We start from the raw sequence: 13480 nt of genomic DNA, 5'->3' as shown, positions 1-13480 counted from the left end.
CAAGGGGAGCCGTCACTTGGGGGGCAGTCGCGTGTCAATTGCGTGGGGCAGGTCGTGGTTTACTCGGGTGTCACTCAATTTAGTGCAATTTACAGGGGTTGGACCCACTCAACACTCCACGAGGTGCAGCTCTCCAAATTCCCGGGATCCATAAACACATCAGCCGTAATTGAAATGCGCCACAAGTATATAAATGCACACAATTAACTATTTACGATTATTGTTTATGGCTTCGTTGTTCTGTCGCCGTCGAAGGTTGCAGAAAATAATGTGCAAGACAAAGACTTGAATTAAATACGTTTTAAGCCTACACAACTTGGCTTTTTGTTTTAGCCTGGAAAGGAGCCTGCTGGACAGCTGGGCAATCACTTCCACAAGTGGACGACCTTGTGCTTATTTCTTGGGTGCTGCTTTTCTGTTTTGACGGATTTACATTAGCGAGAACATTATTCGGCTGCCGAAAGCCAAAAGATATTCCACAAATGGGTGAGGCCAGATGCAACTCGTAAAAAAGCTACAAAATATTTATATTTAATTGGCTATTTGTTAAGGCCAAATTTGGTGGCGCTTTGCAATACCTTACAAGAATGTTACAACAATATCAATATAGATAAACAAGGTAACTATTTTATTAACTATTTAAAATAATTAATCATTTAATGCTATATCATTAAAACAATATTAATAATTGGAAACTAGCAAAATTAACCTCCTAAAATTTAGACTGCCATCAGAGGCAATTTAAAATGATAAAACCAATACTGACCAATTAATGTTTATGAATTCTTGAAATACTTTAACATTGCCATATATTTTTACCTTATAATTTCATACTACTAAACTATTTCTTTGGAGTAGTAAATCATTTCAAATAGGTCAAATCACCACTTAATATTATTTCATAAGCAATAATATCTTAATATTTATGAGCTGCCGGCTTATCTCGCTATTAATATTCCACATTTGATGTTGATATTGAGGACTCACCTTAATTTGCCGGCATATTCCGTTTCTATGGCCACTCGATCGCGTAAGAAGTTGGCATACTTGTCTAGAGCATCGATGCCTCTGTTTGTGTGTATCGCTAGATTCTCGTTTTGATCCTGAAAGTATAGAAAATGGACATATGGAATCTATTAGAAAAAGCTGAAAAAATGGCTCTTAATGCCTTTTGACATTGAGCCAAGGCAAATGCGTAGATCACGATATAAGAAAAAAAACGAGGACAGAGCAAAAATAATACGAAAATAATCTAATTTTTTAATTAGCTCGATATACTGCGTAGCAAATGGAACTCACTTATACTCAAACGCTGTGGATAAAGATCTTTCTTATACAATGGCATAATGGATAAATGCATGGGCCTTTCAAAACTGAACCATTAACTCATTAGCCTTAAATGGGAGGACTGAATTTTAAAAGCTACTAGTTGACAATTTCGTGTGATTCAATTTTAATTTATGGTATGGGTATTTGCAAAGATATGTATCATTAGTTTACCGCTGACACAAATATGGGCAGTCACTTCCTCTTCGTCGAGCGTTATGACATAATATCGCCACCTCTCTCTGGGGCTATTTTCTTTCTTTCTTTGGCAGTCTTTGTGGGCAATTTGCAACACTTTTCAATACTGTTTGTCAATAGAGACCTAACACAACAATCAAAACAAACTGCGCTCCACTTTTGATTTTATTTTCGCACGCTGGCAAAGGCAACAACGAGCATAGACATCAAAAGACGCTGCCGTTTTGGCCGACTTAGCTGCCGATCACGCCCCCAAACGCAATCATCGGTGGCAAGCAGATTTGAATTTTAAGTGAAGTCAGACGAACGAAAAAAATCAGCTAAAAACCTCTAAAAACCGCTTAAATGGCACACAAACAAGACGCGTAGCCAATTTGCATTTGAAGTTCAGCAGAGAGTCAAGAAATTAACATCAATTACATAATGAAACCCAGTTCCGATCATGGCCCAAACAATTTCCAAGCGGTAAATTGTCGAAAATTTACGCTGTCTGTATTTTTTGGTGTCTTCTTTGCGGTCTTGCCAAACTTTGTAATTTTGTTTCAATGTGATTATAATAATTTCAGTCGTTAACAGTGAAATTTGGCAACGTTTTAGCGTTCGATTTTCCCCTGCTCATTTATAAACGTGCCCGCCATTAATTAAAACAATTGACAATTAGGCTGCTTTCAATACAACATTATCGAGTGCGTTTGTAGAATATGTTTGATTAGGCTGTTTATTTTATTGGTGGCTTTTATTTCTATTGACTCGCCTTGCGTCACAGAGAAACTTTCACCCGCTTCAAGGTGCGGCACATCTTGGCACTCAGTGAACAGCGTTTTCGAGTGGAAAAATGGAAAAGTGTCAGACGACAAGGCACAAATGTCATGCGAGGAGCTGCAGTAATTGAGTTGCAACCGCCGCCGAGGGCGTTGGCCACAAGATGTGGGTGGTAGCCACCAGGACTCGGCTGGAGCTCCAAACTGGGCCTATAAAATACGTGCATCTGTCACTTGTGCCCCTGGGAAGTGGCCTGTTTATATAATCGAATGCCTGACAGGCACAGAGAAAAAAGTTTAATCCATTTTACCATTCTCATAGTGATATTTGAATATTATGTGTTTATTTAGATTTTGATATGAAGAGCATCATAGTAATTAATTTGTGTTACTCCTAAAGTGCGCTAACACATTTTATTAATATGCTTCTATTAAAAACTTAATTATATTTGTTTGTATTCCTATTTAATAAATTATATTTCATTAATAGTAATGTTCATGGCAAAGTTTATATTGTAAAAATTAAGTATAAGAACCCAGAGTTAAGATAATATTTTTCGGTGTAGGTATTTTCCCGCAGCGCCTTTCCATCAACAAGTCTACTCCGCTCCACTGAAAATCAAATCAAATTAATTTACTTTTCACAGTAAGAGTGCGGCGGTGCGCTTGCGCAATATTCCCGCCCCCGCCGGCGGAAAATTGTTTTTCCAATTGATCGGCTTCGACTGCTCCACCTATATATAAATCCAACTAGCCACGGGTGTATGCGTGCCAGTTTTCCATCTTGTCTTATTAAATGGAATGGCAAATTGTCGGTCGTTTGTTAAGGCAGGAATGTTGCCATTAGCTACATTGATTTATATAAACGTTTAATGATAGACCCCAGTCGAATGCATTGATTGAGATAAGTTTATGCTGTCGCCGAGATTATGAGGTGAGAAAGGAATGTCTGGGTTCTCTGTTCTAAGCGATCGATCGATCGATCTTCGATTGATTAGGGAATGTGGGAAGCACTTATGTTGCCTGATATTTTTCAGTGAATTTCTATGGATGCCGAGAGGCCGAACATGATCGCTGACGCTCATCCAACGGGTCTGACATTGATAGACGACTCTCGAGGTTATTTGCCAATCGGATCGCATTGTTGACCTTGACCGGATCGCGATGCCAAGATCGGAGGCAGTCTGCGCATATAAGGAGTGGAATAAAATGGAATCAAGGGTCTTTCAAATTGGCTCCGAGGTGGAGCACACATGTGTTGCCACTTGAGGAGGGTCCCCACATATCTCTCTTTTTTTCTCGCCCCGCGGGTTAATGACATCCAATTGTATCCCAAGACGGGCATTTAAATAATATTTATTTATTTAACCACCCAAAGCCGGAAGATTAATGTCGCCGCATCCAAAAAAAAAAAAGCTGGCTGGCCTGGCCTGGCCAACACTAACAAGCTGGCCAATAAATCATGGCGAAAGTTTTACATGGGGGCATCATCGGATGTCACAGAGTTTATTAGCAGAAGGCCCCAATCCAGAGACGCACCAATCCCGATTCCCAGACGCAACTTGATGACTTTCACTTGACACAACTTGGCTCATCACCGTCATCTTGGGGATCGTCAAAAACAATCAACAAAATGTAGCAATAAGAATGGGCGAGCGAAGAAAAGCGATATATAACTCTTGCAATGTCCAACTCCAGCAAAACAATGACAATAAAAAGCAATAAAGAAATTAACAAATTGCTGGCAAGAGGCAGAGCCCGGGAATAAAACATTGAAAAGTGTTAAATTCGATTGAAGATTGTCATCGATTGTTTGGGGTCTCTTTTCTGTTTTTTTTTTTTCGGAGGGGTAAGTGTGAGCAATCAATGTCGTAAAGTGTGAGGAATGTGCGATTGGGCATCCAATATAAGGGCATTCCATTAACCAAACCCCACTGACACCGCTCAGTGGGTCAAGATTGAAGGCTGATCCGACTGATTAAATGCATTTGTAGCGTTTTATTTGTTCACCACATTGCATTGTTCTGTTCTCCATCAATTTAATCGTGGTTTCGATTCGTTCCGATTCGTGTTTCAGGGCTCGTGACATTCGATCAAAAAGGAAAGGCGGGAAAAAGTGGAACGGGGACGAGCTCGATTGTGGTAAATAATGGTGATAATCGAGGAAAGAATTTTTACTTGTCGTACTGTTTTGTATTGCAAGAATTTAGATGATAATCATGTTAAGCTCTTTAAATACTTTTAATATTTATAATTTATAACAGCAATATAGTGTTTTCAACATATCCAATCACATAAATTGGGTGTGAAAGTCGTAATGTTGAATAATAAAATTAACAACTATTAATTTGAAAAGCGGGGGACTTCCTAAAACAACTCTTTAATAATAAAAACTGATTACAAGATATATATTGTTTCATTGCCACACATGTTATCACAATAAAAGAGTTTTCAGGAACCCCCCATGTTCAAGAATTCTCAACGTTTGGCAGCTATCAGTTTGTTTTCATGAGGTTTGAAAGTTATCTCATAGGAAGTACTTACTATATTTCAACCACAAAACCAGTTAACTGTAGAACGCGCTGATAGCTACAATTTGGTGAATAATTTATGATAGTTGCATTAGATAATGTCGATACCCTACAGCGTTCACCCCTCGTCGATCTAGTTAAACATGGTAACCGCTATAATCGGGGAGCAGAAACCAAACCAGACGGTTGCACAACAGTTGCAACGGTAAAGGGAAATCTGCTTGGCCTATAGACCCCGAGCGCCCTGTCAATTGCCTTTATGTAACTACCAATGACTGCCAAATGCAACTGCAACGAACATTGCAACTGCAACACTGCGACTGCAACAGAAGAGGGTGTCAATTGAAGCAGAAAGCGTTGACGGCGTCTGTCTGGCATTTGTCTATCTCGCTCCTTAACTTTATATACATATATCCACCTCTATCTCCACCGATCAGTTAATACTTGGTGTACAATATGGTTCCTGTTTGCATTACAATTGCAGGAGTGCACTCGACCAGAAACGTTGGCTTCCTTTTGCCTCGGCTATGGCTTTTGTTTTGGTTTTCCAGCGATTAGGAGAGAGACCCAGTTTTAACGACCGACTAACCGAGCTGCAATGCCAACGGCTAAAACTAAATAAAACTGGGTAACAGGTGCACTGCGTTGGGTTGGGGCTTTTGGCTTTGGGCTGCTAGAAACGATTTTGTTACCACCGCCGGTTTGTTTTGTTTTTGAGCTGCGGTTTTGGAAGCCATAGGCAGCGGCTCACACAAAATGGGGTGGCTTAAACAACGAATCTAACCAGAGTTAGTTGCTGACTACACTTGCCAACAAAATTGGGTGGAAAGACTAATCGAAAAGGAGTTTAAGCCCCAGTTGGAATAAATCAAAAGAAAGATTATAATAAACTTCATATTTCTTTAAGAAGATTTTGGTTACGAAAGAATAATTTTACCTAAGCAATGAATTTTGAATAAGTATCAGAATATCTGTCAATTATATTTTAGTTCCACATTGTTTTTAAAAGATTTTAGTTTTCAATGCATATTTAATTCTTTGAGATATCTCTTACATCTAATATTTTTTCATGTTTAATGTTTTGTATATCCAAGTTGATATTTGTGTTTAACGTTCTGGAAATAGAGCAGAAGATTATTCAACAATTATTTAAAGCACTAAGCTTGTTATGTATTCGGGGGGTATATCATATCGATAGTGAAGTTGACCGCCCGGCATGACGATGAATTGTTTGTAGTTGCTGCTGCGCCCAGTCAACATTTAGTGGATGACTGTGATGTTCGATGATGAGTGTTCCCTTGGCCGACGCAAATTGACATTGCCCCCAGTGAGTGCAACATGCAACCGTATACCGATGGCGGTATGTCTATATGTCCAATGGCTTCCGCCACGCCCCTTCTTGCCGCCTCCCATATGATGTTTTTTTAGTTTAGCATGACAACGTTTGGGCGGCGCCTTTGTTTGTCGTGACGCCAAATGAAAATGTGGTATATGTGAAAGCTTTACAGCCACTTTTTTTTATTTTTATCAGTTTTTCCATTAAGTCAGGTCAGTGCGATGACCCCGCCAAATCATTAGGCTTCAAAATGTGTGTAACCAATTATTTTAAAATTGATTTTCACAGATACAAGTCGAACATATTATTTGGTTTGGCTTTTTGACAAATATCAACCCTTCTGCTTTAGGTGTCTCAACTTTAATAGGTTATCAAGTGGTCTACTAAGAAATACCCACATGAATAACAACGTCAAAAGTAATTTAGCCGCAGTTTTCCGCAGAAATTTCCCTAACAATTGCAAAAGACAATGAGTGGGAGAAAAACGAAACTAAAGAAGCAACTCCTGACCCGTTTTCTTGCCATTTTCCTTTTCCATTTCTATTTATAAGCGGCTTTCCTTGTTTTTTCTGCTCATTTTCAGTTAATTTGCTGTAACGATTTTCCGCCTCAATGCTGCCGTGGAAAACTCTGCTCCCATTTCCCGCCCACTCCACGCTGGATCTATATTTACATGTCGTTTGCCACTTCCTCTTTATCACCCACTCCACACACTCGCCGCAAATTGTTGTTGACAGTGGGAACCCAAAATTAGCACATTAACCCATTGGTGTTGCTGCCGTTTGTGCCGCTATTGATTAAATAACTCTTCTAAGTTTTTGTTTTTCCCGCACTTTTCGCACACATAAATCGATATTTAGGTCACGTCGGTCAAACATCAAAGACAAGTTATCCAATTAGATCGAAATACAGTGCCCACCAAAAAGCATTCCATTCATAAAATAAAAAAAATAAGAGAACTTAGAATCGCATAAGTGACTAACAAATTGGCGCAACTTGATAATTACACATGTAAATATGCAATCATGCAAGCGAATGAATAAATGAATAAATCAAGCGACGCCTTTTCACAGTTAAAAATGTGGAAATTCAACAGAGGCGGGAGAAAAACAAGAAAACCGAAAACCCAGTGCAACATGATCTTGGCCAGAAGCAGCAGTTCGAGCGGATAATGCTCACGGCTACAAAACAGGAAGCAGAAAACATTGGCTAGAATGAAAAACATATGTCTCTCTCTCTGGATATCGTGTGTGAACCGTTAGACACCGCAATGTTGTAATCATAAAAATAGTTGAGCCACATCGTTCAGTTGAACTTTAACTTTCAACGTAACCAACAGACACAGAAGCCGAGGGTAGCCGCCAGCAGAAGCCGTTGGTCAAGTGCTGCAGACCAAGATCTCCGAGATCATTAGAGACGTCCAGTCCCAAGCGGTGGATGTAAATGAATAATATGTGGCCTCCAGGCCGAGACTGCTGATGAATAGTTCTTTGGGCAGCACCGATTGTCTAAAAGATCAAAGGTTTTCTCCTGCATTCCTCATCTTTTAATATTTTGTGAGAAGAGATGGAAAACAGCCATTCTATTACAATACTATGCTTCAAAATAAATTAACATAGATTTTCTAACAAATAACTAATTTCACAGGCAGTAATCTTGTTAAATCTTTAACTATCAAATCTGAGTAAAGCTATGTTTTGAATTATAGTTATATTTCGAATCTTATTGAACTATCACGTGTATGGAATTTATCTATTACGAATGCGTGCCTTTTTTACTTAGCATATCACTTTGCATTTTAGCTTTATTTAAAGGTCCACGAAGGCAATTTTTAAGTACTTAGTACTCCACTTTTTCACAGTGCATTACCAACTTGTTTGGCCCAATCACGATTACCTCTATCTACCGCAAGCAGTCGAAGCTCAATTGCATTTCGGTTATGCAAAGAATCAAATCACATTTAAGCGGCGACATTTAATTGCAAACTGGTTGTCCAGTTAACCACCTGCGGGGCATTCTTGTTGGTGGTTTCAGCCCCACCAGGCACACACACTAGCTCACCCAAAATTCCACATGGCTATCCCTGTGATCCAAAATGGTTGCAACTCCGGATTCGCTGAGGCTGCGAGCCGCATTCAAATAGCCGAGCAGGCAGTTCATGTTGAGAGCCACGAACCAACTAATTGACCAACTGTTCAGCCAGTAAAGTGGTCTCCACTGGCCACAAGAAAAGTGGTAGAAAAATGAAGATGAAGATGGTGAGGTGGTGGAGGTGGAGGAGGAGGAAAAATGTTCAAGATAAGCCAAGAATTTCAAAACATGTGCCATCCAAGAAGAGGGAGTGCTGCCCAGATACAGATAGACTCGCTGAATCCAAAGCTCTTCTCTTTTGTTCATTATTATTATTATACTGATTTATATTTCGCTGATTGCCCGCTGTCCAAGTAACCTCGAAACGTGCCAAAACCGCAGAGATCGCATATTCAGAGCACTGGGTCCAACCAGAGACACCAAACAGTTGACAATTGGCGCTCGTTAGGTGAACAGGCAACAAACAAGAGGGAAGTTGGTCAGACTTAAGCAGTTTAGCTTACAAGTCAAACTATAAGTACGGCAAACACTTCCGGGCAGATTCCGACATATATACAGCACATATATAGAGTGGATCTCTGGCTGAGAAGCGCCATTCAAGTTAATTTGCTCCAATTATGAAAATGCTCATGTGCTCATTAAACTTAATTGAGAACTGGGAAAAGGAGAAGGCGAAAAAGAGAAGATGATGCCGCACTGCAAGTAAAAAATAAAAACAAAAGCTTAGGCCAGATAAAAAACCAGCATTGAGTGAGTGAGTGAATGAAATGATTGAATGACATTCGCGGCAAACGGATCAACGGATTTTCTTTTTCCTGCCATCATTTCATCTTCCATAAAAATAATACGTTACTTTTTTAAAGCGGTAAGTAAAAGTACAACATGAATCAAAACACAAAACTCCATCTTAGCCCAAACAAGCGGCTTAGGAAATAAGATGAGAAAACCATTAAGTACACTGGAAAGTAGTAGGATCATTTTGCTGCCAAAATATTGTCACAGGGCTTTTCTCTATTAAATGAATAAAATAATAATAAAAAAGTAGAAGCTACGATCGATTAGATTTTCTATTTTCTACTTTATATACCAACCTACATTAAAATGTAGATCAAATACCCAATAAATTCAATTCCGACAAATGAGACTTTTAAATCGTATTGTAGAATGATTTTGAATCTATTCATTTTGTGTAAGATAGTAAAATGAAATTGAGTATACCCTATAATAGAAGATAAATAATAAAGCTTAGTTTGGCAAAAGATAAAGACATTCCCAATATAGGAATTATCTTTTATAGAGAAACCATTTTTTCCTGTGTACTTCACATTCCTTTTTGATGGGAAGCTAAAATCTGCCGTCTAGCGCTTTTTATTTACTTTATGTGAGCTAACCATTTTTCAGCAACATTTTGCGTAAATCTTGCAAGTAAATTGCACGAAAGTTTAATCTTTTTTTTAGCTAATGTCTCTGCGGATGCTGCTAAAAATAAAGGGGTAAGCGCGGCGGAGTGCCGAAGATGGAACATAGAAGCGGTTGTAAGCGGCGCAGAGCTGAAAGCAAAAAGAGCTATAAAGCTATAAATTTGCAGCCACATTCTTTGGGACCGGGCCAAAGCCACCGAACAGGTTGAACTACTTTGGCCAACAGAAATCAACAGAAACCAGCAGAACCATGGCCAATAATTCCGAGGCTCAGCTGCAACTGCAAGACCGGACATTCGATGGACTTAAGAGCTGCTGGTGACTTCGACATCGCCCAGAACCACGGATTGGATAAAGTTGCCCCGCTCTATAAATAGAGCCCTGGTCGGGCCTTATCAGCCCCGATCCGCGAGGCCAGAGTTTCGCTTTTCAAGTCTCTTGTATTTTCATTTTTTCACTCGCTCCCGAGTGGCCATAAAAATTTGTTGCATTTCCGTTGCTTGTACAAGAAAATATGCAGCAACTCTCTTGCAGCGCGAGTTTGGATGAAAACTGGAGCAACAACAAAGGCTGGGCAGCATTTTCCGAGTAACTCATTTCTCATGTCTTTACTTTCAGCTCCTCAAAGTTATCATTAATCTCGGTGCAGCAACGAGATGCACACTGCGATCTGTGGGCTATGCTATATGTACAAGATCGTTGCTGGTAATTAAAATTTCTCACATATGTATTTACATACTCGGCGATTATACGAGCCGATAGCTTCGTGGAAAACAAGGTGGCAATTAGCCGGGGAGAAAAACTAGCCATATAATGCGAATACTTGGTATTGCACGATCCATAGAACAGAATGGATTACTCACACGCTTTTATGCCAACAAAGAAGGAATGTTGAAAAAGTTGAAAATGTTTACAGCACAGCAAATGCAATCCATTTGCTATTTTTATAGCAACAAAAAACAACAAACATATTCTACACATATTTCATTGGGCGGGAATATTGCCATTTCCATTTATTTATGAGCCATGAAAATGCAATGGGAAATGGCGAGTATAAAAAGAAGACACTTCAGTTGGCGGGTGGGAAAACTTGATCAATTTCCTCAAGCGTCTGCTTCCGAACTTGTGGGTGCCCCCCTGTAGACTGGCCCATCGTTTTGTCTCTCTTTTACTAACCACAGACAACGGGGCGTATGCGCAATAAATTAAGCGCTGCCATTTCGCCCAGCAAGTCAACTCAAAAGTCAATTAATAACAAACAGCTAGCATGAAAAAACGACAGCATTTCACTGACCAGACAAACATCTCGATGTTGCGGCATCGCAGCTGGAGATGAAGCTATACCCAATATATAGATGCACAGAGGGAAAAGGTTTTAAATTGTAGAGATATATTTCTATAAAACTATATTTTATATTCTCATAAGATAACAAGTTATCAAGTTTTCTTTTTAGATTTGGGCATACATTTTTTTAATTTATCATTTATTGTTTATTTGAATAATAGTTCCAAAAAGATAAAGATTTCGTTCTGTGTGCGACTGAGAGTTGATTGCCTAGTGACGTCACAAAATGCTTGCACTCCGACTTTTGACCAGTTCAAAAAGGTTAACTCAGTTTCGCCTTCTTCCACCGAACGTGAGAGATTTTCAGTCTTTCGCAAAGTTATTTCAACCATCTTCCCCCAGCTGTTTCTATTATGGATTTCGTTTATTTCTAAGCGCTTCATTGTTTTCGCAACCCAATCTCTTTTTGCGTCAATGTCAATTCCGAAACCCAATTGCCCAGACAAAGTCCAAGTGACTAACTAAGAGCCGCAGTTCAAACATTTATACAATTGCCGGTCCGTCACAAACAGTTCCAATTAAGTCGGTGAAAAGCGGGGGAAAATACGAAAGCTAAAAACACAAGGCCTCCTCGTTCAATGAAACATCTGCGCCTTAGAACAAAATAATGTAAATTGCCTGACCACCTGGACTGGGAAAGATCGAGGGATCAGGGGTATGGGTGTGGGCTAAACACGTGCCTAGTCATTCCTTTTTGTATGACAACAAGAGTTACAATTTTAATGTGCTATGATTGTTTTGTTACCCAGTAATTAAAAAGTTTGAAATAACAATGAAAATCAAGAGAATTAAAACCTTTTTTCCCATACTCAAAACCCAAGTATAACCATTAATTATATAGCTTACCCTATAATCTACCTTTAAAAATGTTTAAGGCTATATTCATTTAGATTTACTTTCTATTAAATAAAAAATGAATAGGAAATTTTCATTGCCACTAAAATAAGGCCTGAAAGTAAGTATTGGAAAGTACGATTTTTATTTGATTTGGAACTTGGTTGTTAGGGAAATTTCACTATAAACAGTTTACGAGTAAAGTGATTAATATAATATTAATATCTATTTAAATACAATGCAGGGCATTTTCAAGTCGAGTTTCCCCTCCAATTCGCAATTGAAATTGAGTAGGGCAAATAAAAGAAAGGGAGAAAGAGTGAAGGAGGCAGGAATAGAGGAAGTGAGAGGGCCGCCGTTGGGGGAGTGTCCGTCAAAATAGCCGCAAAAGTGAAAATCTAAACCAAAACCAAACGAATTCTGGTTTCAATTGCCCGCGGTTTGAGTTTGCCATTGTTTAGACACGAGTTTTGTTTTACTTGGCGAGGGTTTGGGTTTGAAGAGTCTGTGTGTGAGGCACTGACTCTGTTCCAGCTGCCTGACGGCGATAAATGCAGTCTGCATGCGATGAGGAGGATGCGGAGGATGGTCGGTCAGGAGCTGCCCGGCGGAGGTTGCCAACATTTTAGCAGCCAGCAGCCGCCACCAGCCAGAGAAATAAAATCCAAACTTGTTTTGTGCCCCAAAGTGCCAGTCAGTCTGGGACTCAAAACGGGGGGGGGACTGGACCAGAGATTCGGAGACTGGGTCTGGGTCTGTGGCGATCCATTGTTTCGCTCAGCTGGCCTGGTTCAATTTTTACAGATGGAAAACGCCTCGACGGCGTCCAGGGGAAAATGGAAAATCACAACGAGCATGTTGCGGTGGTGATTTCATAACAAGTGTTGCCAAATGTTCGAATACAATCGGCCTATAATTTAAGATCTTTTCATGTGTATAAGCATTTGGCGTGGGCGAATTTTTTTCTTTGCGGAAAATTTGTATGAGTTGAGAGCTTTTTCATAGAAAATTCTCTCTCTCTTTTTTGTTTCTATTATATTTAGCTATTTTTAGTTAATTTCTTTTATATATTTTCCGTTAATTGTGTGTGAGCCGTTAGGTATTCTAAAAGTTGCCCCAAAATGCATTAACGGTTAGCTTTGAGTGCAACTAAGACATGCCGTTAGGAAGATTCTTTAAAGAAACGAAATGTATATGTTAATTAGGCCTCACATTTGATGACCCAACAGGTTAAAATGACTTGGCGGCGCTTCTTAATTTCCATTCAAATGATATTTCATTTCTTTATTACAGAAACCTTTGGTATTTGTCTGTTAGAAAACTGTTTTCACTTTTGCAAATGAACAAAAGAGGATCCCTCAGTGTTAAAAGATCGTAAAATAAAATCAACTTCCCAATTTGTTTATAAAATTATGCAGCTTCCCCTTTATTTCTCTTTCACCTTTCCCCAAACCGGTTTTGCACTTGTCAGGAAATTATGAAAGACCCGGCCGTAGAATGCATAAATAATAATACTAACAAACAAATGACTAAAGCAAACATACGAAAAAACAACATCAAAATAAAATCTTTTATCAAAACATTTTTTTTCGTGGCTCTCTATACAATGGAAATGCAAATCGAGTTGACGCTTGGAA

General features: G+C 39.2%; 1 protein-coding gene across 10 annotated transcripts in view; it reads right to left on the bottom strand.

Moving 5' to 3' along the window:
- LOC108052028 (formin-binding protein 1-like) overlaps positions 1-13480 on the bottom strand; it is a 33430-nt gene that overhangs the window by 7645 nt on the left and 12305 nt on the right. For all 10 annotated transcript variants that reach the window (XM_044458283.1, XM_044458284.1, XM_044458287.1 and 7 more), the window contains exon 3: positions 988-1103. In XM_044458283.1, coding sequence (XP_044314218.1) covers positions 988-1103 — 116 coding nt within the window. The remainder of the gene's footprint in view (positions 1-987; positions 1104-13480) is intronic.

This window comes from Drosophila rhopaloa, unplaced genomic scaffold (assembly GCF_018152115.1).
Source record: "Drosophila rhopaloa isolate 14029-0021.01 unplaced genomic scaffold, ASM1815211v1 contig_163, whole genome shotgun sequence".
Taxonomy (NCBI): Eukaryota; Metazoa; Arthropoda; class Insecta; order Diptera; family Drosophilidae; genus Drosophila; species Drosophila rhopaloa.
The sequence above is the reverse complement of the archived record's forward strand: the minus strand, read 5'-3'. Positions and strand labels throughout refer to the sequence as shown.